The sequence below is a fragment of the Macaca thibetana genome, chromosome 16, assembly GCF_024542745.1.
Source record: "Macaca thibetana thibetana isolate TM-01 chromosome 16, ASM2454274v1, whole genome shotgun sequence".
In the NCBI taxonomy this organism is placed as follows: domain Eukaryota; kingdom Metazoa; phylum Chordata; class Mammalia; order Primates; family Cercopithecidae; genus Macaca; species Macaca thibetana.
The window spans coordinates 61,073,073-61,099,481 of record NC_065593.1 but is presented as its reverse complement, the minus strand read 5'-3'; the positions used below and the strand labels follow the sequence as shown (position 1 = coordinate 61,099,481).

Below are 26,409 nucleotides of genomic sequence, written 5' to 3'. Positions count from 1 at the left end.
AGCATACCCTGTTCCAGCGAGTGCCATGCATGGGCCATTGCCCAGTACCTGGTGCTATTGCCACTTCCTGTGACCACTAACCAGACAAATTTTACACACATATTTGAGCCTTTTGCATTCTGGTGCAGATTTCCTTCTGACTGGCATTTGCTAATAAGAGGATTATTTTAATATTTTAAAATTAGAGATTTGGGGGCGGGTCTCACTATGTTGCCCAGACTGGTCTTGAACTCCTGGCCTCAAGCAATCCTCCTCCCTCTGCCTCCTAAAGTGCTGGGAATAACAGGCATGAGCCCCTGTGCCTGGCCAAGATGATTTTATAATCCATAATTCAGAAAAGACTGTTCTGTCCTAGATTTTATATATATAGATATATATATATATATGAGATGGAATTTCACTGTTGTTGCCCAGGATGGAGTGCAGTGGTGTGATCTCGGCTCACTGCAACCTCTGTCTCCAGGGTTCAAGCGATTCTCCTTGCCTCAGCCTCCCGAGTAGCTGGGATTACTTGTGCCTGCCACCATGCCCGGCTAATTTTTTGTATTTTTAGTAGAGAAGGGGTTTCACCATGTTGGCCAGGCTGGTCTCAAACTCCTAATCTCAGGTGATCCATCCCCCTCGGCCTCCCAAAGTGCTGGGATTACAGGCGTGAGCCACCGTGCCCGGCCGACTCTTAAAATTAGATTCTTAGTTAGAAAAAAGTGCACTGAAAAGAGGAGTCAAGTCTTGGCGGATGCGGAGTTTGGAGCGGGTGTGTGTGCATGTGTTAGGGCAGAGGGGAGCTTGTAGAAGAAGAAGAAGGAGAGAGACCAAGTTTTCTATAACGCGCCTGGCTCTGATGCATGTTAGCTGGAGTCCCTGCTTTCTAAATGTATCTGGATCTCCCCCTTCCTGGTCTGAATGTTTACTGTGTCGCATTTTTTGAGCCCTTACTATAACACTAATGCTGTGATCTGATCTCAAGTGGAGGAAAGGGGTCCTCCTTTCCACCACCACCGTGAGCCAGCTCAGGTAGGGGAAGCCAAAGCTCTGCCCCAGGCGCCCTGAGAATCAGGAAGGCACCAGGTGGATGTGTGCAGGGGGCCTCTGAAGGCCACGAGAGGAAACAGATTTGAGGTTTCCTAACTTGAGGGCCAACACTCACCACTTCCTTCACCAAGGATGTCTCCAACCACAAGAACCAAAACCATGGCGGAGACAAATAGTGAATATCAAAATTTAAAACTGAGCCCGGGCCAGGCACGGCAGCTGACGCCTGTAATCCCAGCACTTTGGGAGGCCGAGGCGGGCAGATCACGAGGTCAGGAGATCGAGACCATCCTGGCTAACACAGTGAAACCCCCGTCTCTACTAAAAATACAAAATAATTAGCCAGGCGAGGTGGCAGGCGCCTGTAGTCACAGCTACTCGGGGGGCTGAGGCAGGAGAATGGCATGAACCTGGGAGGCGGAGCTTGCAGTGAGCTGAGATCACACCACTGCACTCCAGCCTGGGCGACAGAGCCAGACTCCGTCTCAAAAAAAAAAAAAAAAAATTGAGCCTGGGGCCAGTCCTGGCCCTGGCATCTGGTATCTTCCCACACTTGCCACTTTTATCCAGCTCCCAGGGGGCTGCTTTTACAGGAAGCAGAGTTCTGGTGAGGACACCTTTGCACAGGCCTCTGGTCTGACCCTGGGAGCCTCTTACTGTCCAGCCACTTGAGCGAGGCCATGTTCAGGTAGTAAAGGGTGAAGTTGCTGCCCTCCAGGGTGTGATGGTCAAGGTCTGTGTAGGGGTAGCGAGGGCCAAAGCCGGCAACACAGTCACCCAGGGGTGAGGGCCGAGGCTAGCCCTGCCCAAAGGCCAGAACTAGGAGAACCAGCCAGGGAGAGAACATGGTCCTGCCGAGGGTGGCAGGTCACCCTACTTGTTCAGCACAGCTCGCGGAGGGCAGGCGAGGAGGCCCGGCCCCCGCCACACTGTCCCTCCAGAGCACTTTGCTTCTCTGTATTTAAGACTCTGCGTCATGCCATTAGAATAACGTGGAAAATATGCTTTTGTATTTGTTCACCAATGGTAGTCTGTTCATTCAGGTAACGTCCTTCTGGCTGGCACCTGTTGTTAATTTTGGAAAGTTTAGGAAAACATGAGATTCACGAGCCTCCTATGCAGTCACCTGATCTGGCTGCCCCGGAGTGGCCCCAGCCCCCAAGTGCAGCTGCTCACAGGCCACAGGCTGCCGTGTTCCTCCTGATGGGGATTGTGGAGACAGCACAGCAGAGGAGAGGAAGACTCAAGAGATTCAAGCCTGACAGTGTTTTTGGCTTCTGGGTCTAGGAGACTCAATGTTCCTCCCAGTCAATATTTGTTGAATGAATGAGTGATAAAGGGGGTGGCCAAGAGTGGTCAGTAGCAACTCTATACAGAATGACTTTAAGAAGAAAATAGAAGGCCACGTGTGGTGGTTCACGCCTGTAATCCCAGCACTTTGAAAAGCTGAGGAAGTCGGGAGTTCAAGACCAGCCTGGCCAACATGGAGAAACCCCATATCTACTGAAAATACAAAATTAGCCAGGTGTGGTGGTGTATGCCGGGAGTCCCAGCTACTCGGGAGGCTGAGCCAGGAGAATTGCTTGAACCCGGGAGGTGGATGTTGCAGTAAGCTGAGATTGCACCATTGCACTCCAGTCTGGCCAACAAGAGTGGAACTCCATCTCAAAGAAGAAGAAGAAAAAGAAAATAGAAAACCTGAAATACAAAATCAATGTGCAAAAATCACAAGCATTCTTAAACAGCAGTAACAGACAAACAGAGAGCCAAATCATGAATGAACTCCCATTCACAATAGCTTCAAAGAGAATAAAATACCTAGGAATCCAACTTACAAGGGATGTAAAGGACCTCTTCAAGGAGAACTACAAACCGCTGCTCAGTGAAATAAAAGAGGACAAAAACAAATGGAAGAACATACCATGCTCATGGATAGGAAGAATCAATATTGTGAAAATGGCCATACTGCCCAAGGTAGTTTATAGATTCAATGCCATCCCCATTAAGCTACCAATGACTTTCTTCACAGAATTGGAAAAAATTGCTTTAAAGTTCTAATGGAACCAAAAAGGACCCCGCATTGCCAAGACAATCCTAAGTCAAAAGAACAAAGCTGGAGGCATCACACTACCTGACTTCAAACTATACTACAAGGCCACAGTAACCAAAACAGCATGGTACTGGTACCAAAACAGAGATACAGACCAATGGAACAGAACAGAGCCCTCAGAAATAATACCACACATCTACAGCCATTTGATCTTTGACAAACCTGACAAAAACAAGAAATGGGGAAAGGATTCCCTATTTAATAAATAGTGCTGGGAAAATTGGCTAGCCATAAGTAGAAGGCTGAAACTGGATCCTTTCCTTACTCCTTATACGAAAATTAATTTAAGATGGATTAGAGACTTAAATGTTAGACCTAAAACCATAAAAACCCTAGAAGAAAACCTAGGTAATACCATTCAGGACATAGGCATGGGCAAGGACTTCATGTCTAAAACACCAAAAGCAACAGCAACAAAAGCCAAAATTGACAAATGGGATCTAATTAAACTAAAGAGCTTCTGCACAGCAAAAGAAACTACCATCAGAGTGAACAGGCAACCTACAGAATGGGAGAAAATTTTTGCAATCTACTCATCTGACAAAGGGCTAATATCCAGAACCTCCAAAGAACTCAAACAAATTTACAAGAAAAAAACAAATAACCCTATCAAAAAGTGGGCAAAGGATATGAACAGATACTTCTCAAAAGAAGACATTCATACAGCCAACAGACACATGAAAAAATGCTCATCATCACTCACCATCAGAGAAATGCAAATCAAAACCACAATGAGATACCATCTCATACCAGTTAGAATGGCAATCATTAAAAAATCAGGAAACAACAGGTGCTGGAGAGGATGTGGACAAATAGGAACACTTTTACACTGTTGGTGGGACTGTAAACTAGTTCAACCATTGTGGAAAACAGTGTGGCGATTCCTCAAGGATCTAGAACTAGAAATACCATTTGACCCAGCCATCCCCTTACTAGGTATATACCCAAAGGATTATAAGTCATGCTGCTATAAAGACACATGCACAAGTATGTTTATTGCGGCACTATTCACAATAGCAAAGACTTGGAATCAACCCAAATGTCCACCAGTGACAGACTAGATTAAGAAAATGTGGCACATATACACCATGGAATACTATGCAGCCATAAAAAAGGATGAGTTCGTGTCCTTTGTAGGGACATGGATGCAGCTGGAAACCATCATTCTCAGCAAACTATCGCAGGAACAGAAAACCAAATACTGCATATTCTCACTCATAGGTGGGAATTGAACAATGAGATCACTCGGACACAGGAAGGGGAACATCACACACCAGGTCCTATTGTGGGGAGGGGGAGGGGGGAGGGATAGCATTAGGAGATATACCTAATGTCAATGACGAGTTAATGGGTGCAGCACACCAACATGACACATGTATACATATGTAACAAACCTGCACGTTGTGCACATGTACCCTAGATCTTAAAGTATAATTTAAAAAAAAAAATCCCAAGGAAGAGAAAAAATAAAATAAAATATAACAGAATAAAGAAGCATTGAAAGAGAAAAAAAAGAAAAGAAAAGAAAAGAAAAGAAAACCTGAAATAAAGCACTTTGGATCCCCCCAACCCCACCCTAGCCCTCATCCCAAAATCAACCATGCAGCAGAAGAAAGCTGTAATTCAGCCCTTCAGACTAATTAAATATCTGAACACAGGCACTTGGAGATACATAAAAAGAAACAGTTAGAATCAGAAATTCAAACCCTAAGAACAGGAATGGCAAAAGTGAAATGTGGGAGAAGGCTTTAAAATGGGTGATCAGGGGAAAGGTATGTGAAGCGTCTCTGTACCATTCTTGCAACCTTTATGCCAGTTTGAAAATACCTTGAAATAACAGATTTTAGAAGTGCTGAGGATTTTCTTGTGAACGGCGTGGGGGGCTGAGAGGAACGTTGCCCTGGCTGCCGGCGAGAGAGCATCCCAGCCCAGGAGCTGCTGACAGGCAGCCGCTCAGGTGGGACAATGACAGATGCCTGCCGGAGGCCTGACAGGGGGCGGGAATGGGGACTGAGCCTTGGTGGTTGTGTTAGTCCATTTTCACACTGCTCGTAAAGACATACGCAAGACTGATAATTCTTGTTTCCAAGAATTCGTAAAGACATACCCAAGACTGGTAATTTGTAAAGAAAAAGATGTTTAATGGACTCACTCTTCCACATGGCCGGTGCGGGGTGGGGAGCCTCACAATCATGGCAGAAGGCAAAGAGCACGTCTCACATGACAGCAGGCAAGAAAGAACGAGAATCAGGCTAACAGGGTTTCCCCTTATAAAACCATCAGATCTCGTGAGACTTACTCACTACCATGAGAACAGCACAGGGGAAACCCCCCCACGATTCAATTATCTCCCACTGGGTCCTCCCACAGCACGAGGGAATTATGGGAGCTATAATTCAAGATGAGATTTGGGTGGGGACACAGTCAAACCATATCAATGGTGATGTTACTGAGGGCGGCCAGACAGGCCAATGCCCAGAGCACAGGACACAGCTGCAGGGTTTGGCCCTTCTGAGGAGGAGCAGCACAAACAAGAGAAACAGCCCAGATCCTGTCCACTGCACGCTTTGGCCAGTGAGCTCGCCTCGGTTTCCAGACTGTGAAAACATCTGTCTCTGTGAAGCATCATAGTTTACTTAATCTAAAGAAATAGCATATGAGCACCCAGTACGCCGCAGGGAGCTGGTGAACCATAAGCACGATTTCTTATATGAAATGCCAGAGAAATGAGGGGTGCCATGCATAGCAGAGTGGTGGCCACATGGCCATTTGCCCGGTGAATACTTAAGGATCACAGTGGTGATGAAAATGGGAGCGTGAAGGGTGAGTTCAGGGTTTGTGTGTAACAGGAGAAATGCCACACTGCCTTCGCGGTGGTTCGATTGTGCAGAAAGGTGGCGCAGGGATGCCAGGACCCACCAGGCGTGTAAGGAGAGGCATTGGAGCTGCCCAAACCGCAGTCAGGAGGGGAGTTTATGGAGCCATCGGTGGAGAGAAGTGGGTCCAGAGTTAGAAGACAGCAGTGACGCTGCCAAAAACAGGCTCCTTCTCTCTCTTTCCTCTCCCAGCTTCAGATCACCTCCACCCTTTAAGAGTTAGAACAACCATCCTGACACCCTGTGAACACACCTGAACCACATCCTCTTCGGTGCAGGAGACGGGTTCTGATAAATGATTCACATGATTCTGCCTGACATGAAGCAGCCGGTGGTTTACTCCCACGCATCGTTTATTCAGCAGACACGCCTCAAGGGCCCACAACATGCCAAGCATCGTTTAGGAGCTGGGAACACAGAGACGAACTGAAGAGACGAAATCCCGTTTCCCACAGAGCGGACCATCTAGTCAGTGTCATGGTTGAAAGGACCATATTACCCTGTCCTTCATGAATGTGGATGCAAAATACCCTTCACAAAATATTAACAAGTCAAAGCCAAAAAAACATTTAAAAAATCATGACCAAGTGGGCTTTATTTCAGGAATGCAAAGTTGATTAACCACACACACACACACAAAAGCCACTTGATTCACCACACTAATGCACTAAACAGAAAAATCATGAGCATCTGCATCTGTGCGGGAAAGCCATGTGACAACACTCAGTCCTGATTAAAACTCTCAGGAAACTAGGACAATAGCAGGTGGAGCATCTCCAGCCCAATTAAACGCATCTCCGAAAAACCTACAGCTGGTGGCCGGGTGCAGTGGCGCACGCCTGTAATCCCAGCACTTCGGGAGGCCAAGGCAGGCAGATCACTTCAGGTCAGGAGTTGGAGACCAGGCTGGCCAACATGGCGAAACCCCGTCTCTACTAAAAATACAAAAATTGGCCGGGCGTGGTGGCGAGTATCTGTAATCCCAGCTACTTGGGAGGCTTGAATCGCTTGAATCCGGGAGGTGGAGGTTGCAGTGAGCCGAGATCGCACCACTGCACTCCAGCCTGGGTGGCAGAGCAAGACTCTGTCTCAAAAAAAAAAAAAAAAAGTAATAGTATTTATAATAGCATCGACATGGATGAGAAACTTAGGGACAAATTTAACAAAATATATGCAAGACCTACAAGGTAAAAACTATAAAACATTGCTGAGAGAAATTAAACAAGACCTAAATACATGAAGAAATAAGCCCTGTTTATGCGGCAGAAGCTGCAATATTGTTAGATGTCAGTTCTCCCGTGATTGATCTACAGTTTCAATGTATTCCCAATCAAAATTCCTGCAAGCATTTTACGGAAATTGATAAGCTGACTTTAAATTTATACGAAAATGAAAAAGACTTAAAATGGGCAAAACGATTTTGAAAAAGAACCAAGTTGGAGGACTTTTTACTATCTCTGACTGCCAAACTTGCTATAAAGCTACAACAGTCAAGGCAATGTGGTACTGGCATCAGTGTAGGTACAGACAGAGATGGGTGAAACAGAGCAGAGAGTCCATACAGCCAGTATGGAGAATGGCATGGAGGTTCCTCAAAAAACTAAAAATAGAGCTACCATAGGATCCAGCAATCCCACTGCTGAGTGTGTACCCCAAAGAAAGGAAATCGGTAGATCAAAGAGATGTCTGCACTCACATGTTTGTTGCAGCTCTGTCCACAATAGCCAGAAATTGGAAGCAATCTAAGTGTCCATCAACAGATGAATGGATAAAGAAAATTTGCAGATTGTCTGGGTCTTTCTTCTAGATGTGGTGGGGACTTTGCTCCTTCTAGCTTTCTGTATCCTAAGTGGAAGCTGGAACATCTATTCTATGTATTTTTTAAAATTAGAAAGAGGCCGGGTGAGGTGGCTCACGTCCGTAATCCCAGCGTTTTGGGAGGTGGAAGCAGACGGATCACTTGAAGTCAGGAGTACGAGACCAGCCTGGCCAATGTGAGAAACCCCGTCTCTACTGAAAATACAAAAATTAGCTGGGCATGGTGGCAGATGCCTGTAATCCCAGCTACTCGGGAGGCTGAGGCAGGAGAATCGCTTGAACCTGGGAGGCGGAGGTTGCAGTGAGCTGGTATTTCAGGGAGGCGCCCACTCAAGTCTCCATGGTGTCCCCTGGGCCCGGAACAGGGGGCTAACTTGTCTGCACCTTGCGTGAGGCCAGTGGGCTCGGGCTGTGATGTGTGATGTCTGCTGTCACCGACGGTGCCCAGCACAAGGTGAGAACTTAGAGGTCTCTACCCCTTTTCCTGTGACCAAAAGGGTGCAGCAGATGCTATGGAGCAGACACACAAAAGTTACCCTTGAACAAGGCAGCGTGCAAAATTTAGAAACCAGTAGCACAAGCTTGGGGCGGGGGTGCTGCTCTGAGACATCATCAGCATGAACGGGGAAATACCTGACAGGCATGAGTGGATTCGGTTCAGCATGAGTTAATCGCATCGTGTCACACAAGCACCTGGACAAAGCTGATGACATCAGGGGCTCTTGGGTGAAGGAAGCTGGGGTCCCGGTTTCAGGGGGATTCCTCCTCCAGGAGCCCTGCCGGCGTCTCTCTTTGCCACCCAGCCCTGGCTTAGGAGGGAGGGCCCTAGGCGGGGTTCCTAAGGCCCTGGTGATTCCCTAAGGCGGCCGCCATCCTCACACATGCACGCTTGTCTGTCTGCGGGCTGTGTAGAGCCCCTTGAACCCTCCCACGGGCCGTCCTTATCTCTGTACCCACGGAGCGGGTGTGCACTAGAGCAGAGTTCCACCAACAAAGGAGAAGGCACTTTGAAGAATTAGCAGGTGCTCCCCTGGCTGGGAGAGGGTGGGTGAGACCCAGAGCTGGGAATGGGCAGGGCTAAGGCAGCGGCATCCCAGGTCCCCTCAGTCCCATAGCTGGGGCAGGGCTGTCAGTGGAGGCTGCAGAGATGAAACGGGGAGGCCAAAAGGGACTCCAGCCTGGGAGGTGCAGTCTCCCCCTCCTAAGGAGTTTGGGGCTACCCCATTATCGGGAAGATATTTTGAGGGGTTTCCAGGAGGTGGCTGGTGGGACACAGTCACTTTATCTGAGTCCTGAAAAGACCATTGAACACCACGGGAGACTGGCTGGACGGAAACCAGTGTGGAGCCTACTGTGGTCCGGGGCAGGACAGCAGAGCCTCTCTGGGGTGTTTGGGGCTGTCTGTGGTGTCCAAGGCACTAGGGACAAGGCTACAGAAGGGGCACCTCTAGCTCATGGCGGCTGGTTCCGACACGGCAGCTGTCAGACGTGTTAAATCACGTAGGGCATGAACCGGGAAACATGAGATCCACCCTCAGCTTCAACTGTACCAATAATTATTTGTTAGCTCGGAAGTTCAAGATGTTTGGAACAGGTCCAACGATGATGTCAACGTAGTTCCCGTCTCTGAGTCTGTGGTGGAGAAACCTGGACACTGGGAACAGGGTGGGTTTGGGGATCCGGCCGACCTGGGGCCCAATTCTGACTTCCCTGCTTCTGCAAGTCCCTGGATACGTACGTTTCTAAATGTCTCTGGACCTCGGTTTTCTTGTCTTTATCATTCGTGCATTCATTCATGACATCATCATTCATTCAACAAATGTGTATTGAGCGCCTACTATCTACCAGGCACTGTTCCAAGTACGGGGAATACAGGTGTGAAAAAAAGCTCCCGCCCTGACTTTACATCCTCGGACAGGGAGACGGAGGAGTGTCGTGATGTGCCGTTGGGCAGGGAAGGGGCCGGGGAGAGCTGTGGGCGGCAGCGATCGTGGTAGCAAAGCCCTAGCAGCGCTGCTTTCCTCTCGGGGCTGCTGTGAGGACTGAGTTAGAGAACGGGTGTTAGAAGAGGGCTGGCCCATGCCCGGCTGGGCATATCATCCTGCACCAGCCTGGTGGGAAGGCTTGATTCCGTTCTCTTCAAGTATCAACAAGCATAGAAGCTAAATCTCGACCAGACCTTGCAAGGAGATTTAAAAGGAGAAGAGAAAAAAGGCATCATTCTGAATAATTATTGCTCAAAGCCGTCCCTGCAGTGTGCTGATAACCTATCAGGTCACATGTGGCAGTTTACTTTAAAGGCAAAGGGGCTTCCAAATGAACCTGCCCGGTGGGGAAGCTCTTGTCGTTGCTGGCGGCATCCCGTCCCCCAGTAGAGAATCTTATCATGACTTCCTCAGGTTGTTGACATTCTGATTAGTGTGCGGTCCACAGACATCAAAAAGGATGAGGACAGAGTCTGAAACCAGGAAGTTTTACTGACTGTCTTGTTCGCAGGCATTTTAGCCTGGCAGTTGTCATCTGCAGCCAGTGACTGTAACCTCTGTATTGCACCCTCCAATGACAAGGACAATTCCAGTGTGAGGAGTCCCCCTCTACACTCTCCTCTAAAAGCCTTCCAGCTTGGAGCAGACCCCAGGACACAGTCAGCTTTGCTGGCATGTTTGGTGTGGTTCATCCTCACTTCTGGTTTCCAATAAACCAGATCTCAGTATTTCTGCCTCGGCTACTCTCTGCCTCCGGGGTAACCCTGCTCTGCCAGAGCAGTCAAAAAAGAAAAAACATTGGAAAAACAATATTACAACAAAAATACGATTTCTGCCTCAAGAGTCTTGATTTTGGTCAGCAGGAGGCTGCAGCGGGATAGCTGGGGGCATGTTTAGGGTGGTGTCAGGTGTTACCGTGGAGCGGGGTTGAGCTTGATCCTCTGGATGTGACACTGGACGCTGGTCTGGGAGTGAGGGTGGAGAGACGGGCTGGTGGCTTGATTAGCGCCAGCAGTTCGCTGCTGCACTCAGGTCACAGCTGCCAGAGAGAGCCCTCAAGGGCCCGTTGCTGGTTGAACACCCCAGAGAATGTGTGTGGCCCCAGAGCAGCCGGGCCCCAGGGCCAGGTAACTTAAGGGTATGTCTGCTGCCTGAACCCTGAAGGCCAGGTGGTGAGCCCAGGCCATGGTGCCCAGCTGTATTCGTTCTTTTTCACTCTGCTGATAAAAACATACCCGAAGCTGGGCATTTACAAAAGAAAGAGGTTTAATTGGACTCACACTTCCACATGGTTGGAGAGGCCTCACAATCATGGCCAAAGGCAAGGAGGAGCAAGTCACACCTTTCGTGGATGGCGGCAGGCAAAGAAAGAGCTCGTGCAGGACAACTCCCATCTTTTGAAACCGTCAGATCTGGTGAAACCCATTTATTATCATGAGAACAGCACAGGAAAGACCCGCCCCCATAATTCAATCATTGCCCACCCAGTCCCTCCCACGACACGTGGGAATTATGGGAGCTACAAGATGCGTTTGGGTGTGGACACAGAGCCAAACAATATCACCAGCCAAGGAGCAGGTGTCCCTGAGAAACCAGACATCCCGGGGAGGCCCTGAGCACTGGGGCTCCTTGCCCAGTCCAGGGCAGGATGTGAGCAGGACCTTTCGACAGGGAGGCAGAGAAACGATTCCCGAGAACCTCAGAGAGTGGGCTTGGGAGGGGCAGCCAGAGCTCTTCCCCCTGGGCCACTGATTCGTGCATGGAGTTTGTATCCTGCAGCTTTGCCAAATCCACTTATTACCTCTACCTGGTTTTTTTGGTGGAATCTTTAGGGTTTTATATATATATAGAAAATCATGGCATGGTGAACAGAGATCATTTTACTTTTTCCTTTCCAATTTGGAGACCTTCTTTTTCTTGCCTAATTGCTCTGGCTAGAACCTCCAGGACCATGTTGAGTAGAGGTGGCAAAAGCAGGCATCCTTGTCTTGATCCTGATCTTAGAGGAAAAGCTTCCAAACTCTCTCCATTGAGTATGAGGTTCGCTGGGGGGTTTCCATAGATGGCCTTGTATTGTGACAGGTCCTCCACCAGGTTACTTAAGGGCATATGTCTGTTGCCTGAACCCTGAAGGCTACGTGGTGAGCCCATGCCATGGTGCCCAGCCAAGGAGCAGGTGTCCCTGAGAACCCACACAGCCCAGAGAGGATCTGAGAACCCGCCAAGGAAAAGTCCCACGGCACACACACACAATAAGCAAAGAGCCAGAAAATCAGCGTAAAAGCAGCCTAGAGATGGGGTGACGTGGATCTCTAGAGCTGTTCTGCTGCCGTCCAGCAGTGCCCTGCGTGTGGGTCCTCATCAACTCTGCTACTCACCAGGCTGGACTTGCCCCAGTCCTTCTTCGGTCTCTCGGCGCCTTCCAGCTGGGGAAGGAGGGGGCGATCCTGTCTCAAGTGTGGCTGGCAGTAGGCCTTGCTTGTGTTGAGAGGGTTCCTTCTGCTCCTGCCCTGTTGGGTGTTTTTCCTGGTGAAGTGGAGTTTCATTTCGTCCAGCGCTTTTCCTGCATCCATGGAGATGATCACCCGGTTTTCTCCTTCATTCTGGTAACGGTGTAGATCACACTGGTAGATGTTTGTGGGTTTGTGGCAGGCCAGGCTCACTAACGCCGGCCTCCATAACAACTGTTTCAGCACTGACTGAGTGGTGAAGTTAAATATTAAAAGCTGGCCGGGCGCGGTGGCTCACACCTGTAATGTCAGCACTTTGGGAGGCCAAGGCGGGCAGATCACAAGGTCAAGAGATCGAGACCAGCCTGGTCAACATGGCAAAACCCAGTCTCTACTAAAAACACAAAAATTAGCCAGGCGTGGTACCACGAGCCTGTAATCCCAGCTACTCGGGAGGCTGAGGCAGGAGGATCGCTCGAACCTGAGAGGCAGAGGTTGCAGTGAGCCAAGATCATACCACTGCACTCTAGCCTGGCGACACAGTAAGACTGTCTCAAAAAAATAATAATAATAAAAAAATAAAATAAAATAAAAAAAGCTGAGAGAGCCAGCCCCCTTATACAAAGGCTGGGATATAACAAAAGCCCACCAAGAGTTTTGCCCAGGCCTTTCCTGGGCCTTAAAGCATGACAAAGTAACTAAGGAATTCTTAATATGACCTGTTCAGGATTAAACAAGTTTTATGGAGGCCATGAACCACGAACCCTTCCCCAGGTGGGCCACTGGGAAGCCACATGTGACCTGTAGGTGGTCACTCATCTTTCTGCAGAGCTCCCAACGTGACGAGCCAGCTCCCCACCTGCTGGCCATTATAATAGTCATTCTCATCTTGGCACCTCCAGAACAGAACCTGGATTTCCAGCCCAAACCTGTCCTTCTCGGCTGCCCAGGCCCAACACTGAGGACTCATCCTGATTTCTCCTTTTCCCTCCATTTCTACCTCCAAGTTCTGCTGCCCATGAATTTTTAATTGTCCCCTGCCTCTCTCACAGTTGTCCTGGTGCAATCTCCATCACCCCCAACTGAGTCAGGTCACAGCCTCGTGCTGGCACCCTCCTCCCCCAACAATCCTCCCTCCAGCAGCCAGAGTCCCTCCCCAGCCTCCATGCTCCACACCGCCTCAGACGTCCCCTACCCTGGCCCTGGCCCTGCTCCACCTGGCCCCTGCTGACCTCTCCTCCGCGTCCCCTGCCACCCCAGGCCTCATCCAACCCATCCCAGCAATTCTTCAGGCCCCCTCCATCCCCCTACTAGCTACCCTACCCTAAGTGGCACCCCAGGTCCTTGCCTGGTGGCCTCCTCCTCAGCTCAGCAACCTCTTCTCAGTGGGGCCTTCCCTCATCAGCCTGTTCAAGTTACCCCCTCCGCTTGCTCTTTCCAATAGCCGCCCACCTGTTTGCTCCTGGGGTTAGCCCCCCGCACCCCGGGATCACCACACTCAACTTCCTCATCTGTCTCCTCTACCCAGACTGTGAGTGCCAGACACGGGCCCTCATTGCTCCAACTCTCCACTTATGGCGGCCACAGCCTTTCTCCCGACCTGGCATCCATTCTCCACCCTCTGCTTGCCAGCGTCCGGCCCACGGCACCCCAACTGTGTCTGTGGGACGTATGCCCAGCCCCAGTGAGGCATCAAATAGGCCTAAGCGGAGGGTTGGCCGAGAGGTGGAGATGAGACCCAGTGTGATGCTGAAACATAAGGACACGTCTGCAGGGAATCCGGGGGAAGACGCTTCCTCCTTGATGAAGGAAGGCAAGTGTGGGGGACCCCGGCTGCCCCTCGCTCCCTGCTCCTCCCTCTGAGTGCCACTGCGTGAGGATGTAGCGTCCCCTCCTTATAACTGTGCCGTGACCGGGTCAACATGAGTGTTCCAGGAGAGTGGGGAGGAGGAAAGGTCCCGGGTTATGGAACGACCTGGAGCGCACACTTGGGACTTCCTGTTCTTATTTGTGTCCTCGAGTCATGTGCCCGCTAGGTGAGTTCTCTGTGACGTGCAGCTCCACGTGTCTGATGGGCACGAAGCCCAGTGCTGGGTGCATGGGACCTGTTCCATCAGGTTAGAAGCAGGGAACAAACGCCTCATGACTCCTGCTCCCAACACAACCACGGAGACAGGCACGTCCACGTGAGCCACTGCAGAGCCGACTGGACTCACTGCTCAGGAGCATAGAGGAAAAAGCTGGAAAGCTGGGCAAATCCAGGGCAACGTGAGGCTTCGAAGAATGAGAAGGTTTTGCACAAACAGGCGGGCAGAGGAGATGGCAAAAGGAAGTCTCAGGAGCAAAGCTATCAGCTATTAAACGGTGGCTGTGGAGCAACAGCTTGGAACGCAGGGCAGGGAGGGCGCCGTGAAGGATGGACACAGCTAGAGATGGGGCAGAACAGAGCCTGGGGGAGAAGGCCCTGAGCGTCACGCAGATTCAGGTTCTCTTCTGCAAGGAAGGGGACGGGTTCTGTTTGCTTGTTTTGCTAAGTGGAGGAATGACATGATCAGTGGATCAAAATTCCACAGCCGCATCTATCATGGAGTAGAAGATGGCAAAGCTTAGAGGTCCGCACACCAGTGGGGAAGCCGCCCCGGCGGGCCGGGCCTGTGATGAAGGTCTGCCTCAGGGCAGCAACAGCGGCCATGAAGAGCCACTCCAGAGGTCCACAGGCAAGGCTTGGGGATGCCTGGGTGTAGGGAGAGGGGTAGATACATGAGAAAGGGCTCCAAGCCTAAACAGGCTCTCTGAGGGTGGCAGCAGAGGCCCCAGGACAAGGGGCAGTCTTGGGGCTATCGGCTGTGGACAGGCTGAGCTGGGGAGGCCCGGCAGCCACTCTGGGGGAGACGTCCCGCAAGCAGTCAGAGGTGGAGAGGGGAGCCTGGAAGGGGTCGGAATTGCACAAGCACACACACGGGCCCCCAGCAGGTAGCAGCAGGGTCAGTCACGGGACTGATTATCTGTCAAGGAAGAGGGCTTAGGAACACTGGGGGCTAGAATCCTGGGGGATGTCCAGCAGCTGGTGGGTGGGCAGAGAGGAGAGGCCAGGGAAAGCATGCACAGGGAGCCGTCAGAGAGGTAGGGGAGCCCAGGAAGACTAATCCCCCAGAGCCGAGAGGAGAGAGGAGGGAGGCCCCTGGCTGAGGAGTGAACGAAAGTGAGGACATAGATGCAACAAGGAACTGTCAGAGTCCCTATTAGAAATGCAAAATGTTTGTTCCCTAGTGTCACAAGGAAAAATTAGCATTTAGACAAAAAGTTCTCTCAGCAAGGCAATTTTTACTTGCGCAGAAAGGGTGTCTCTTGCAGATGGAACAATGGGGAGGGCACACACAGAATAAAGAGACACCAGAATATTTATTCCATACGCGTGAGGTCTCTGTTGCTGTGTCCTGTCTCCACTGACTGGAGCCAGACCTCACAAACTAAATTAAAACCCGACTGGCTAATAATTTATTCTCAAATAAGGAAGGGGCATAGGCTGTGCGCTGAAACATGCCTGTGAGCACGTCCAGCACAGATACCCTGGTTAAGGTACAAGGACATAAAATGTACTACGTGCGTTGAGCATGTCTAACAGCTACATGGGATAGGGCTTAACAAAGAGTTACTAGCACAAAGCAAGGAGGCTTGAAGGAAGTTAGTCTTTAAAAGAAACTATTATTTCAAACACTTAGGACTTAGGATTTATTCTTTAATAAGAAGGGAAATGTTGAAGAGCAACTTTTTACTTTCTACAGTCCTGCACCACACAAACGCCTGTGAGGAAGGCAGCAGCAGCAGGCCTCCTAACAGCCAAGAGGCAGGAACAGCCCAAATGCCCACTGATGTTTGAATAACAATGTGGTCTCCACACAATGGAACGTTATTTGGGCATAAAAGGGAATGAGGCTCTGACACACGCTCCACGGATGAGTCGCGTAAACATAACGCTAAGTGAAAGAAACCAGACACAAAGGCCCACTTAGTGTATGATTCCATTTGTATGAAATGCCCAGAAGAGGCAAGTGCATAGACAGAAACATTAGGACTGCCTAGGGCTGGGGGAAGAGGAGGAGAGGCTGCCGATGAGTAGACAGGGTGTACTTTGGGGTGATGAACTGTTCACTGTTCTAAAATGGATTTGATTGGTGGTTTAATAACTCTGTGAATATATTACTATTACTGGACTTTTCCTTAGTTCAGCTAAACACCTCTTCAAGATCCTACCTTTTAATATTGTTACAATGGCAGTTACACTTTTTTTTTTTTGAGACAGAGTTTAGCTTTTGTCGCTCAGGCTGGAGTACAATGGCGTGATCTTGGCTCACCGCAACCTCTGCCTCCCAGGTTCAAGCGGTTCTCCCGCCTCGGCCTCCCGAGTAGCTGGGATTACAGGCATGCGCCACCACACCCGGCTTATTTTGTATTTTTAGTAGAGACAGGGTTTCTCCATGTGGGTCAGGCTGGTCTCGAACTTGTGACCTCAGGTGATCTGCCTGCCTCGGCCTCCCAAAGTGCTGGGATTACAGGCGTGAGCCACGGCACCTGGCGGCAGTTACATTTCCACATGAGTTTTGGAGGGAACAAATATTCACACTACAGCATTCTGCCGCAGGTTCCCCCAAACTCATCATTCTCAGCATAAAATGCATTCATTCCATCCCAACCACCCCGAAAGTCTTAACTTGCTCCAGCACCAATTCAAAAGTCCAAAGTCCAGAGTCTCCTCTAAATCAGATACGAGTGAGACTCAAGGCTCGATTCATCCTGAGGCAAATCCCCCTCCAGCTGAGAGCCTCTGAAATTTAACCAGTTGTGTGCTTCCAAAATACAGCGGTGGGGCAGGCACAAGGTAGATATTCCCATTCCAAATGGGAGAAGAGGGCAAGAAGAAAAGAATAACCAATCCCAAGTAAGTCTGAAACCCAACAGGGCAGACAGTATGACACCGTAAGACTCCAGAATCATCTCTGACTCATCTTAATGGGGTCCCCCAAGGCCAGGAGAAGCCTCACCCCCTGTGCTGGCTCTGCCCACGCCACAGCTCTCACAGGATGGCGTCTAGTGCCCACATACAGCTCTCCCGGCTGGGGCAGCAAGCTGGTGGCCCCAGTTCTGGAGCCTCGAGAGTGGCCCTGTTCTCGTGGCTCAGCTAGGCATTACAAAGTCATGTTACCAGCAAATACATGTCATCTTCCTTCTTCCTTTCCTAGCTGGATGCCTTTCATTTCTTGCCTAACTGCCCTGACTAGAACCTCCAGTACAATGCTGAATAGAAGTGGTAAGAGTGGACATCTCTGTCTTCTTCCTGAGCTTAGGGAGTTTTCAAGTGAGATGGGCATTTCTGTGGTTTGAGGGAAAGAAATTAATGGGGAAAGAAACTGGGGATATGTACAAGACAGAGGATAATTGACAAGAGATGGATCCAGGGGAGACAGGAAAAAGGGAGGCCACTTCTTCCAGCGATGGGAGGGAACAAAAACAATTCAGGAGCGACTGACATGGAAAGCTAGGAATGCCGCTCTTCACACCTAACGGTCGTCCCTTCTCAGTCAAGTGGGGCGGTCACCTGGGGGAATGGTCAGGGTAGACTGGGGGCTTGAAGCAAGGAAGAAACATCAGACATGACTACTGTGTGGAAGCACGCGGACCAGCCCGCGGAGACAGACGGACCCACAGACGGGGCCAGCCTGGTGCTTTGCTGTCTGGTGCCAGTTCGCCAAGCGCCTTCCCTGTAGCCCACCGAGACTCTTCCCTGTTTGTTCCCTGGCATTGTGAGCTCATCTCTGGAAACTGAAATCACACTGAAGATGCGTTGCATTGACTGAAGGCGTATTTCTTGATCTTAATTTAAAACTGACGTTTCACGTTTCTTCTTCTAAAAAAGCGGGAGCGGGGGGGCGGTGCAAAGGCTAAGTTTCTTATCTTTTCTGACTAGGCTCTTCTTAACAGAAGACAGAACCCTCCTCCCACTTTCAAGGTGTTTCGACTGAACTCAAGGTGCAGCTGGAGTGGCACCTCGTGCACAAGCGTCTGCTCAGCACTCCTTTCCTACCTCGAGGGCCCACCCCAGCCCAGAGACGCCACGAACAACAAAGATGGCTTGGGCAGATCTGGAGTTTATTTGCTGCAGTTCCTTGGCGCTAGTTTACAAGGCAAAAACAAACAAAAACAATTAGAATAATTATAATTTCTTAAAAACCCTGTCAACAACTTTCAGTCATTTCTTTATATTTTTGTATTTTGACAAAACTTCTTTTAAACAAATACAAAATAATCTAAAAGGAGAAAAACTATACATAGATTATTTACACCTCTGATAAATAGACTAATACTGACCCATGTGCCTCTCCGTCTAGGAAACACTTGTGAGAACCAGGCCAGGGCCCGGGCCAGCTGGACAGGCTCCAGCGCCAGCCCAAACACGCCCAGACCTTGGCAGGCACCGCCTGGTCCTCCCACCAGAAAGTTCAGGTTTCCAGCCTGGACCCTCTTCTGTCACCCTCACAAGCTCTAGCACAAAAGTGCCTAAAGCCATTCCCTCCAGGTAGGATCTACACAAAGTGGCGGGGACGGGGAGGTGACAGACTGTCCCCCTCCATTCCTCCCACCACTCCTCTGCAAAAGCTATTTCCAGAGATGCTCGCCAACCCTAAAGGATCAGAGGAGCCGTGGCGACACGGCCCTGTGGAAACCCGCAGTTCCTCCACCTGCCTCCTCGCGGCCGCGCCCCGCACCGCCCTGGTCCAGGGTCCTGTGGAGAGGCGGGCCGAGACGGCCAGCCAGCCAGCCACCTGCTCTGCCTGGACTGGCATGCTGGCCCTGGCGGAGTGGCAGGAGCTGCCCTGAGAGTCCCTGAGAGAACGGCAGGAAAATGCTGCATGTCATGGCTCCCTTCATACTGTAATGAGGAGGGGCAGGGCCAGCTCACACAGTGCCTGCAGGGGAAGACAGATGCGAGAGGCGGCCCGGTCACCCCCCTCACTCCAGTGCACCTCACGGAGCAGATAAAGGCCCATCTTCCCCTTAGGGGGCCCACCACAAAACGCATCCAGAGTAGTCCAGTTAGGGCCGGTTTTGAGGCAGAAAAAGCTGAAGCCCTACGGGGATCGGGGAAGTCCTACTCCTTCCTCTAGAACGAGGACTGGAGCCTGGGGAAGAGGAAGAAAACCCAAAATGAAACAGATTATCCGGAACCTCTGTCCCGATAACCTTCCTCACAGTTTTGGTTATTAGGTATTTAGCTCAAGGAAAATGCTGACTTTCTACTTTAAAGCCCAACAAGAACTTGGATTCTGAAGGAGGAAAATAACGTAAGCGTCCAGTCAGTTCTCTCCTCTCCTCGGCGCTCCGCAGGCACTTGGGATGGAAAAGCATCCGCGGGAGCTGCCGGACCGCACGCTGCTGCCGGCTGCGCCCCTGGCCAGGGCAGGCCCCCGAGTCTGACTGTGTCGTCTGAAGGCCCACTGAGCCTTTGCCCTCTGCGCCCTTGACCTCACCTGTCTCTCTCGCCCAGACAAGCACCAGGCAGCGAGCTCCCACAGCACAGGAGAGGCGGGCCAGGCCCTGCCGCGGGCCCAGGCTGATGCCCCTCGGCCACAGCCTCGGGTGCTCTTCTCCAGGGAGAAGCTCCCCAGCGCAGCCAGGGCAGAATGCACCTGAACAGCACTACGTTCTCTCTTAAAAAAAAAAATAGATCTTTATAGTATGTGGCTTCTCTTCCTTTCCACCGTTTTTCTTAACATATAATAATATATGGATACACGTATTTATGGTGCAGGGTTTGAAGACTTCTTTACCGGGACAACCAAGAGGTAAACAGTTGGCTCCAAGCTCGGCTACCAGAACACTGAGCAGAGAAACTGGCCAGGAGGCTGCCCTGCCGACAAGAGCTCTGCCCTGTGAGAGAGGAAGGCTCAGGAGCCCATGCTGGACAGACAGCCGGTCCTCTCTTCCCCAGTGATAATTGCCCACCCTTCTCCCACTTAAAAAAAATAGCAAAAGCTGAAGCTAGTCTCTAGGAATCCAGGGCGGGGCCTGGCAGAGGACGCTGTGCTCGGCAGCAGTGCACCCGTGGAGAGGCGGGAGAAGAGCGGGAGCTCCAAGGCCCACGCAGACCCACGCCCTCGGCTGCACGCTCAGTGTCGCTTCGTGGAGGAGACCTTCTTTTTCCGTGCTGCGAGCATTTCGTAGAAAGGGTCCCTGCTGATGGCCGCTCTGGAGCACAGAAAAGGGAGAAAACAGAGACGTGAGGGACAGAATCACAAGAAACACACCTCCGGGCAGGGGCTTGCTCAGGGGCCCCTTGTGCCCCAGAACCCCTGTCCCACCCCACCATCACTGCAAAGGCCAAGTTAGTGTCGTCCACCGTTGCTGTGTCCACACAGTGACCTAAGGTGACACACTTTGAAAGAGACACAGGAACATGTGACAAGATAATTTTGGGGTTTTTACCTGTTTCAACATAATAATCAATTTACATGTAGGAACAGAATCATGCCACATTCTTGCGGCTATATTCTAATTCAGAGAAAAAAACTGGTGCTTGAGTTTCCATGATGACATCTGGTTTTGCTTTGCAGCAGCGAGTGCCACATAATCAAGCTGTGTCACATGCGGTCCTCCGGCACGGGGTGTGTGATAGCTGGCGTGGTAAATGCAGTGGGGCCTTCCAAGCCCCCCATGTGCACCTGCTCAATAACTAAGGCTCTATGACTCTGCAGGCAGCACTGCCTGGCACGATGCTGCTGGTGGGGGGCCATGGACAGACTGGCTGGACCTGGCTGGGTCTCCGGTGCACAGGGAGGGGGCCCGAGCTCATGCTTGTGCTACAGCCTCAAAGACAGCAGCACAGGCCGTGCCGCGGGCTGGAGCACCTGCAGCAGACTGGCAACACCACAACCCTATGTCTGCCATTCTCGACTTTCAAGAAAGTTATGGTCTAAAAGTCCTGATACTTCATTTCTTTCCAGGGAAGCAGTATCCTAAGTGATGATTCTAAATGTGACTTTGAAAAATGCTTAGTTTTTCTGACTATAGAAGTAAACACCGTATGAAAGACACATGTACAAAACCAGCCAAAACTTTTTTGAAAGACCAGTGAGGGGAGGACAGGGAACCCGCCGGCCAGCACAGTCAAAGCACACCATGATGCTGCAGGGGGAGAGGCAGGCGGTGCTCACACTGGGAGGCGCAGCGGAGCGGCAGGTGCATGCCACGTGGTGGGGGAGCTGGGTACACTCTCAGAAGAGCACATTAAATCAGTGGGAGCGACGCAGATGAATCCATAAATGGCGTCTGCACCACCAGCTATTCATTCGTGAGAACAAACTTACAACCCTTACTTCAAATCTTACACAAAAAACATATTTCATAATGATTCAAGAGTTTTTTTTTTTTTTTCCAGTATGTTAAAAAAAGGATACAGGTCCCCCACAACACTGCTGTTTTCTTCCCCAGAACACGGGACTGGTGCCATAACTGGCAGGGGACTCTGAAAGCACCGTGGTGCCGCGTCTGCTCAATGGAGGGTGGGCTGGCCCCTGCTCAGGGCCACACTTCCCGGGATGGCTGTCATGTCAGGGAAGCTGCCAAACCCCATGCCCACTACACGATCTCATTTAATCCTCAAAAGAGCCCCGGGAGGCAGAAATGACCGGTATCACACGGAAGGTAAGTTACCCGCCTACCAGGCACAAGCGCTCAGACAGACAGAGCGAGGACTCGGCACAGCGTGACCTGGCGCCAAATCCTTCCTCTCTTCAGCTAGTTCCTGTTTTCACTGCATGAATTTTCAGATTACTTTTGAGGGGATAAATCATCTATTCCTTTCCCTCCATCACATCATCTCCATTTTCAGTCAGTTTTTAGGTATTTAGCCTGGGTCAAAACCTACACTGGTCTGAGTAGAAATACCAAGATAAAACAAAGGCTAGAGGATATTGCACTCCCTCGGGAACGGGGCTGTAGTGTGGGCGAGAGAAAGCCCGTCACACGGTACACAGAGGACTTACGGGGCCTTGGCATGAACCTGTGGGTACATTCTCCCTGTTTTCCAGGTGAAGTTACAGGCAGCTGAGGAGTCTTCCTCAGGAAAACAGCTGGGTGTGCGCTCATGGATGAAGCACCCAGGAGGGAGAGGACACGGTTGTGCTCTTAGGAGAAGAGACCACTGAGAGAAGGCACAGTCAGAATGCTCACTGCTGACCCTCGCACAGGGACTGGAGGGACAGCCAGACGGACCAAGTCCCAGGGAACAACATTAAGCAAGAGAAGCCAACTGGCTTTAGAAAGCCATGTTTCCAGATACTTGTCACATCAGGAAATTTCCAGCCCTGTGATACACCTTACATGGCGTGGCCCAGTGGAGCCGACAGAGCCGAGAGCCAGGAGTCACAGGCCTGGACTCGGGAGCTCCATTTCCTCGCTGTGGAACCCTGAGGAAGCTTCTCCCTCCTCCCGGACCTTGGATCATGGTATGTGACTTCCAGCAAATTTCTTAGCCTCTATGGGCCTCAGTTTCCTCATCTGTAGCTAGGAAAATGGTGTCTCACAGGATTCACAAATTATAGAACATGACTACTATCTCCTCTGAGCTGTCACTGTGAGAATGAGAGCAGCTTTGTCAGACATGGAAAGGCCAGTTGAGAAGATGGCATCTGTGCCGGTAGCTCACTCGCCTCTTCCTATTTTGGGTCTATGAGGACACCTGGGGAACCCAGATGGGACATGCTCTCTTACATATGCTGTAATAGCCAAGAATCCAAAGGCCTCCTGGGAAGTCGTCAGCTGGGAACCAGGACGAAGCTTCCCTAAGAATGTAACACTTGCAGCACAGAGAGATGCGGGCGGCGTGTTTAACCACGAAGACGATGGACACCTGGTGAGGTGAGGGCTGCATCAGGCGTGCACTTCCCTTTCTCAGCAGTCACTTACTTAATGCACTTAATCCACTCCTCCTTCTCCTCCGGCGTCGGAGCTGAGATCCGATAAACAGTGTGGTTCCCCTCCACCACCCGCCCGTCAGCCTCGGTCTTGCAGGCCTTGATAACTTGGTCTTTATTGTCGGGGATATAAAGCTCAAAGCAGTTCTGAGAATGAAAACAGAGAGGGAGACAGTGGAGCAAAGGAAGCTGCTGACTGAGAAACATGCTGATTTCTTTCCCCAAAGCCCCTTTATTCTGTCCTTCACAAAATACGAGCAATACCTATTTTCCTGTGGAAAAGTGAAGCCTAGACGTGGAATTCTGGAGACTGTAAATTGTATATAAATAAGTCTTGTTAGCAAGCATATCAGTCTGATACGTTAGCTCCACTTCCAATGCATGTAAAATATGCAGAGAACTGCAGGTTACTTAAGACTTTTTAAAGGCAAGCCAGTAATATCATGACAGTCCAAAACAAAGGAAAAATACACAGCAGGTGTCCCAAAGTTACAAGCGAAACAGCCCACTCAAGCATGCTTGCCGCTGCCACTGAAGGAGGGGCAGCTTCCACACCTCATGTGATATTCACCGAGTGAAACTATAAAGCGGACGATGGCACAGGAAGAAGTGATTTCAAGTCTCATCTTTGGCTTGAACAATATAATCAAAAATTAGACTAAATAAAAGCCTGATCACATGTTTCAGGTTTTTGGTTTTGAGTTTTTAAAAAAATCTTTGGAATGCCCATCCCTTTTCTCCCCTCAAAATATCCCAGCAAAAATACTCACTGGTTTTTTGGAGTCCTCCACTTCCCGGATACTCAGGTTCTCTAAAGGGATGATTCCACGGGGCTCCTTATCCTACAGAACAGTTGAAGAGAGGAAGTCTAAGATCACAGGTGAAGGACACACACTGCCAGATTCCTCCCCGCAACTCATCCGACTCTCCTGCCTTCTCCCAGGACATGAAGTTCACAAATCAGCCCGAGGGAACTCCTTCTGTTCTAAACAAGAAGAGCGCCACGAATGTCTGCGGATTGTCAGTATAACTGCAAGTCCTCTGCGAGCAGAAAGCCCAGAAGATTCAACAGACACCTTGAGAGTGTGGCCGGCGGTGACCCGGGCACGGTCCTCAAGCAGGGAGCGGGCCCCTTTCCCTCTTCCCTTTGCCTGGCTCTCCCACTCTTCTCCGAAGCCTCAGTTTTGGGGCAACAACTCCAGGAAGTCTCTCCTAGGTTCACCTTAGCGCCCCTGGTGCCTGGGACTGCAGCTGTGGGTCAGAACATTAACCACTCACTGCCTCTGACCGTCGCCCCACCGCCAGACAGTACAATCCTCAGAGACACCACCATCCTGACAACTCCACCTGCATTTCCAAAGGCACCTCAACTCCTGTCCAGAACAGAGCTGCACCCGCCAACTAGTCCCATCTCATCTGCAGAGGGCACGGCACCGCAGACACTTCTAGCACACGTCTGATGGCAGCCTCACAGTCCCCTGATATCCAGCCAACCCATGGCCAAGTCCTAGCACTGTTAAAAGTCTTTGTATTTGGCCAGAGTTACACATGCACCAACTGTTAAAAACAAAACAAAAACAAAAACAAAAAAACAAACAAAAAACGACCAGTTCTATGAGTTCTCTAAAAGTGAAAACGAGTCTTTCAGTCATTTCCCATCCTGAGTAGCAACCATTTCCAACTTCTTCAAGCCAACCTGCTTGGTCTTTACCTCTGTATCTCACCCATCTCCAAAATACCATATTACAACTGCTGCCTTTTGAGTGCTCGATTTTAGATGTTATCTACAGAAGAAGACTGAGCTCCTCCTCTTACCTGGGCATATTCATATTCCCCATCCTCCTAAATAATGATCTGGTCATCTGAATTAGGGTTATACACAGTGTCTTCATTCAACACCACATTTCTCTTCCAACCTGTGCCATATATAGTGAACTTCCCAATTTTTTCCTTCCTGAAAAGCTTCCTTCCCCACTGGAACCAAAATTAAGGAGGGTGGAGAAGTGGGCTGTTCCTTTGATTTATATTTCTGTGTCCTTACCACCAAAACCAATTGCAAATGGTTAACCTCTTAGCAAAATCTCCTTCCTAATGCTAATTTGTATCAGGCATCCTGTTAATTTTAATTTCTTGAAGTAATTCTTCCTGGAGCCTCTGAAACCTGTTCCAGTCTGGACTAGTTGCCTTGATACCTGGTAAATTGCTTCATCCTTAAGCTCAGCACTCTCCATTCCAGAGTACTCTTCCCTCCTCTCTTGAAACAAGAGGTTTCAAGATCTCTGGTTTCCTACAGTCAAGGCTTTTGTCCTCCACCAGCATCCTGAGAAATGGTGTGTGGGTGGTAATATTTCTGAGATCTCACTTGACTAAGAATGTTTCTATTCGACCCTCACACCTGGCTGCTATCTGGCTGGGCCTAACAGTCTAGGCTGGACGTGACCCTCCTTCAGGACTGGGAAGCCCAGCATTCCTGCCTTCACCATTTAATATCACCCTGTACAAAGCTGTTCCGGTTGCTGGTGCTTTGCACACGACTGCAGTTCTCTGTGTCCTTGGTGTTCTGAGGCCCCTCAGGAGGCAGCCGTGGGGTGCATTCATTTTCAGTCATCATGCAGGGTATTCGGAAAGCCTTCCAACCTGGAAACACATCCGTCATTTGGGGACGTTTTTAAAAATTATTCTGTCAAGGGTTACCTCCTCTCTGTTTTCTCAGCTTCTCTGGAACATGCTAGACTAGACCTCCTGGACTAGTTCTTCTTTGGGGAAAAAAAAGTGTTTCCTTTATTTTCCCTCTGCCTTTTTCTTCTTTCTGGGAGATTTTCTTAATGCTTTTCTTCCAACTTTCCATTGAGTTTTCACTTCTACCATGCTTTGAATTTCCAGGAGGGTTTAATTATTATTTTTGTTCCTTGGCTTCATACAGGATCCTGTTCTTGTTTCACAGCTGTAAAGTCACCTGAGATGACTGAGAGTCTCTTTATAGCCAGCGGTGAAGTCTTTCTTCTTCCTGGAGTCCCTCTCTCATCCAAGTTGCTCTTTGGCTGTTGGGCTGCGTTGGTCTCTACTTGCTCTCAGGCTGCAGGAATTCCTCAGGTATCTGGGATTCCTTGGTTGTGCCATTTGAAGAGTGGAAGACTAACAGCTGACTGGGACTCTGAAGCCTGTGGA

At 50.1% G+C, this 26,409-nt stretch overlaps 2 protein-coding genes across 5 annotated transcripts in view; one reads left to right on the top strand and one right to left on the bottom strand.

Moving 5' to 3' along the window:
• The window catches only part of ENGASE (endo-beta-N-acetylglucosaminidase), a 639,565-nt gene that overhangs the window by 206,444 nt on the left and 406,712 nt on the right, over positions 1 to 26,409 (top strand). The gene's annotated exons all lie outside the window — the stretch shown is intronic.
• Positions 18,398 to 26,409, bottom strand: part of CYTH1 (cytohesin 1) — a 106,023-nt gene continuing 98,011 nt past the window's right edge. For 3 of the 4 annotated variants that reach the window (XM_050764378.1, XM_050764377.1, XM_050764381.1), the window contains exons 11-13: positions 24,012 to 24,083; positions 23,234 to 23,388; positions 18,398 to 20,515 (exon numbers count right to left, since the gene is read on the bottom strand). In XM_050764378.1, coding sequence (XP_050620335.1) covers positions 20,437 to 20,515; positions 23,234 to 23,388; positions 24,012 to 24,083 — 306 coding nt within the window. In that variant the 3' untranslated portion in view covers positions 18,398 to 20,436. Of the gene's footprint in view, positions 20,516 to 23,229; positions 23,389 to 24,011; positions 24,084 to 26,409 lie in introns of those variants that run through there. The other variant, XM_050764380.1, reaches the window with a different exon arrangement.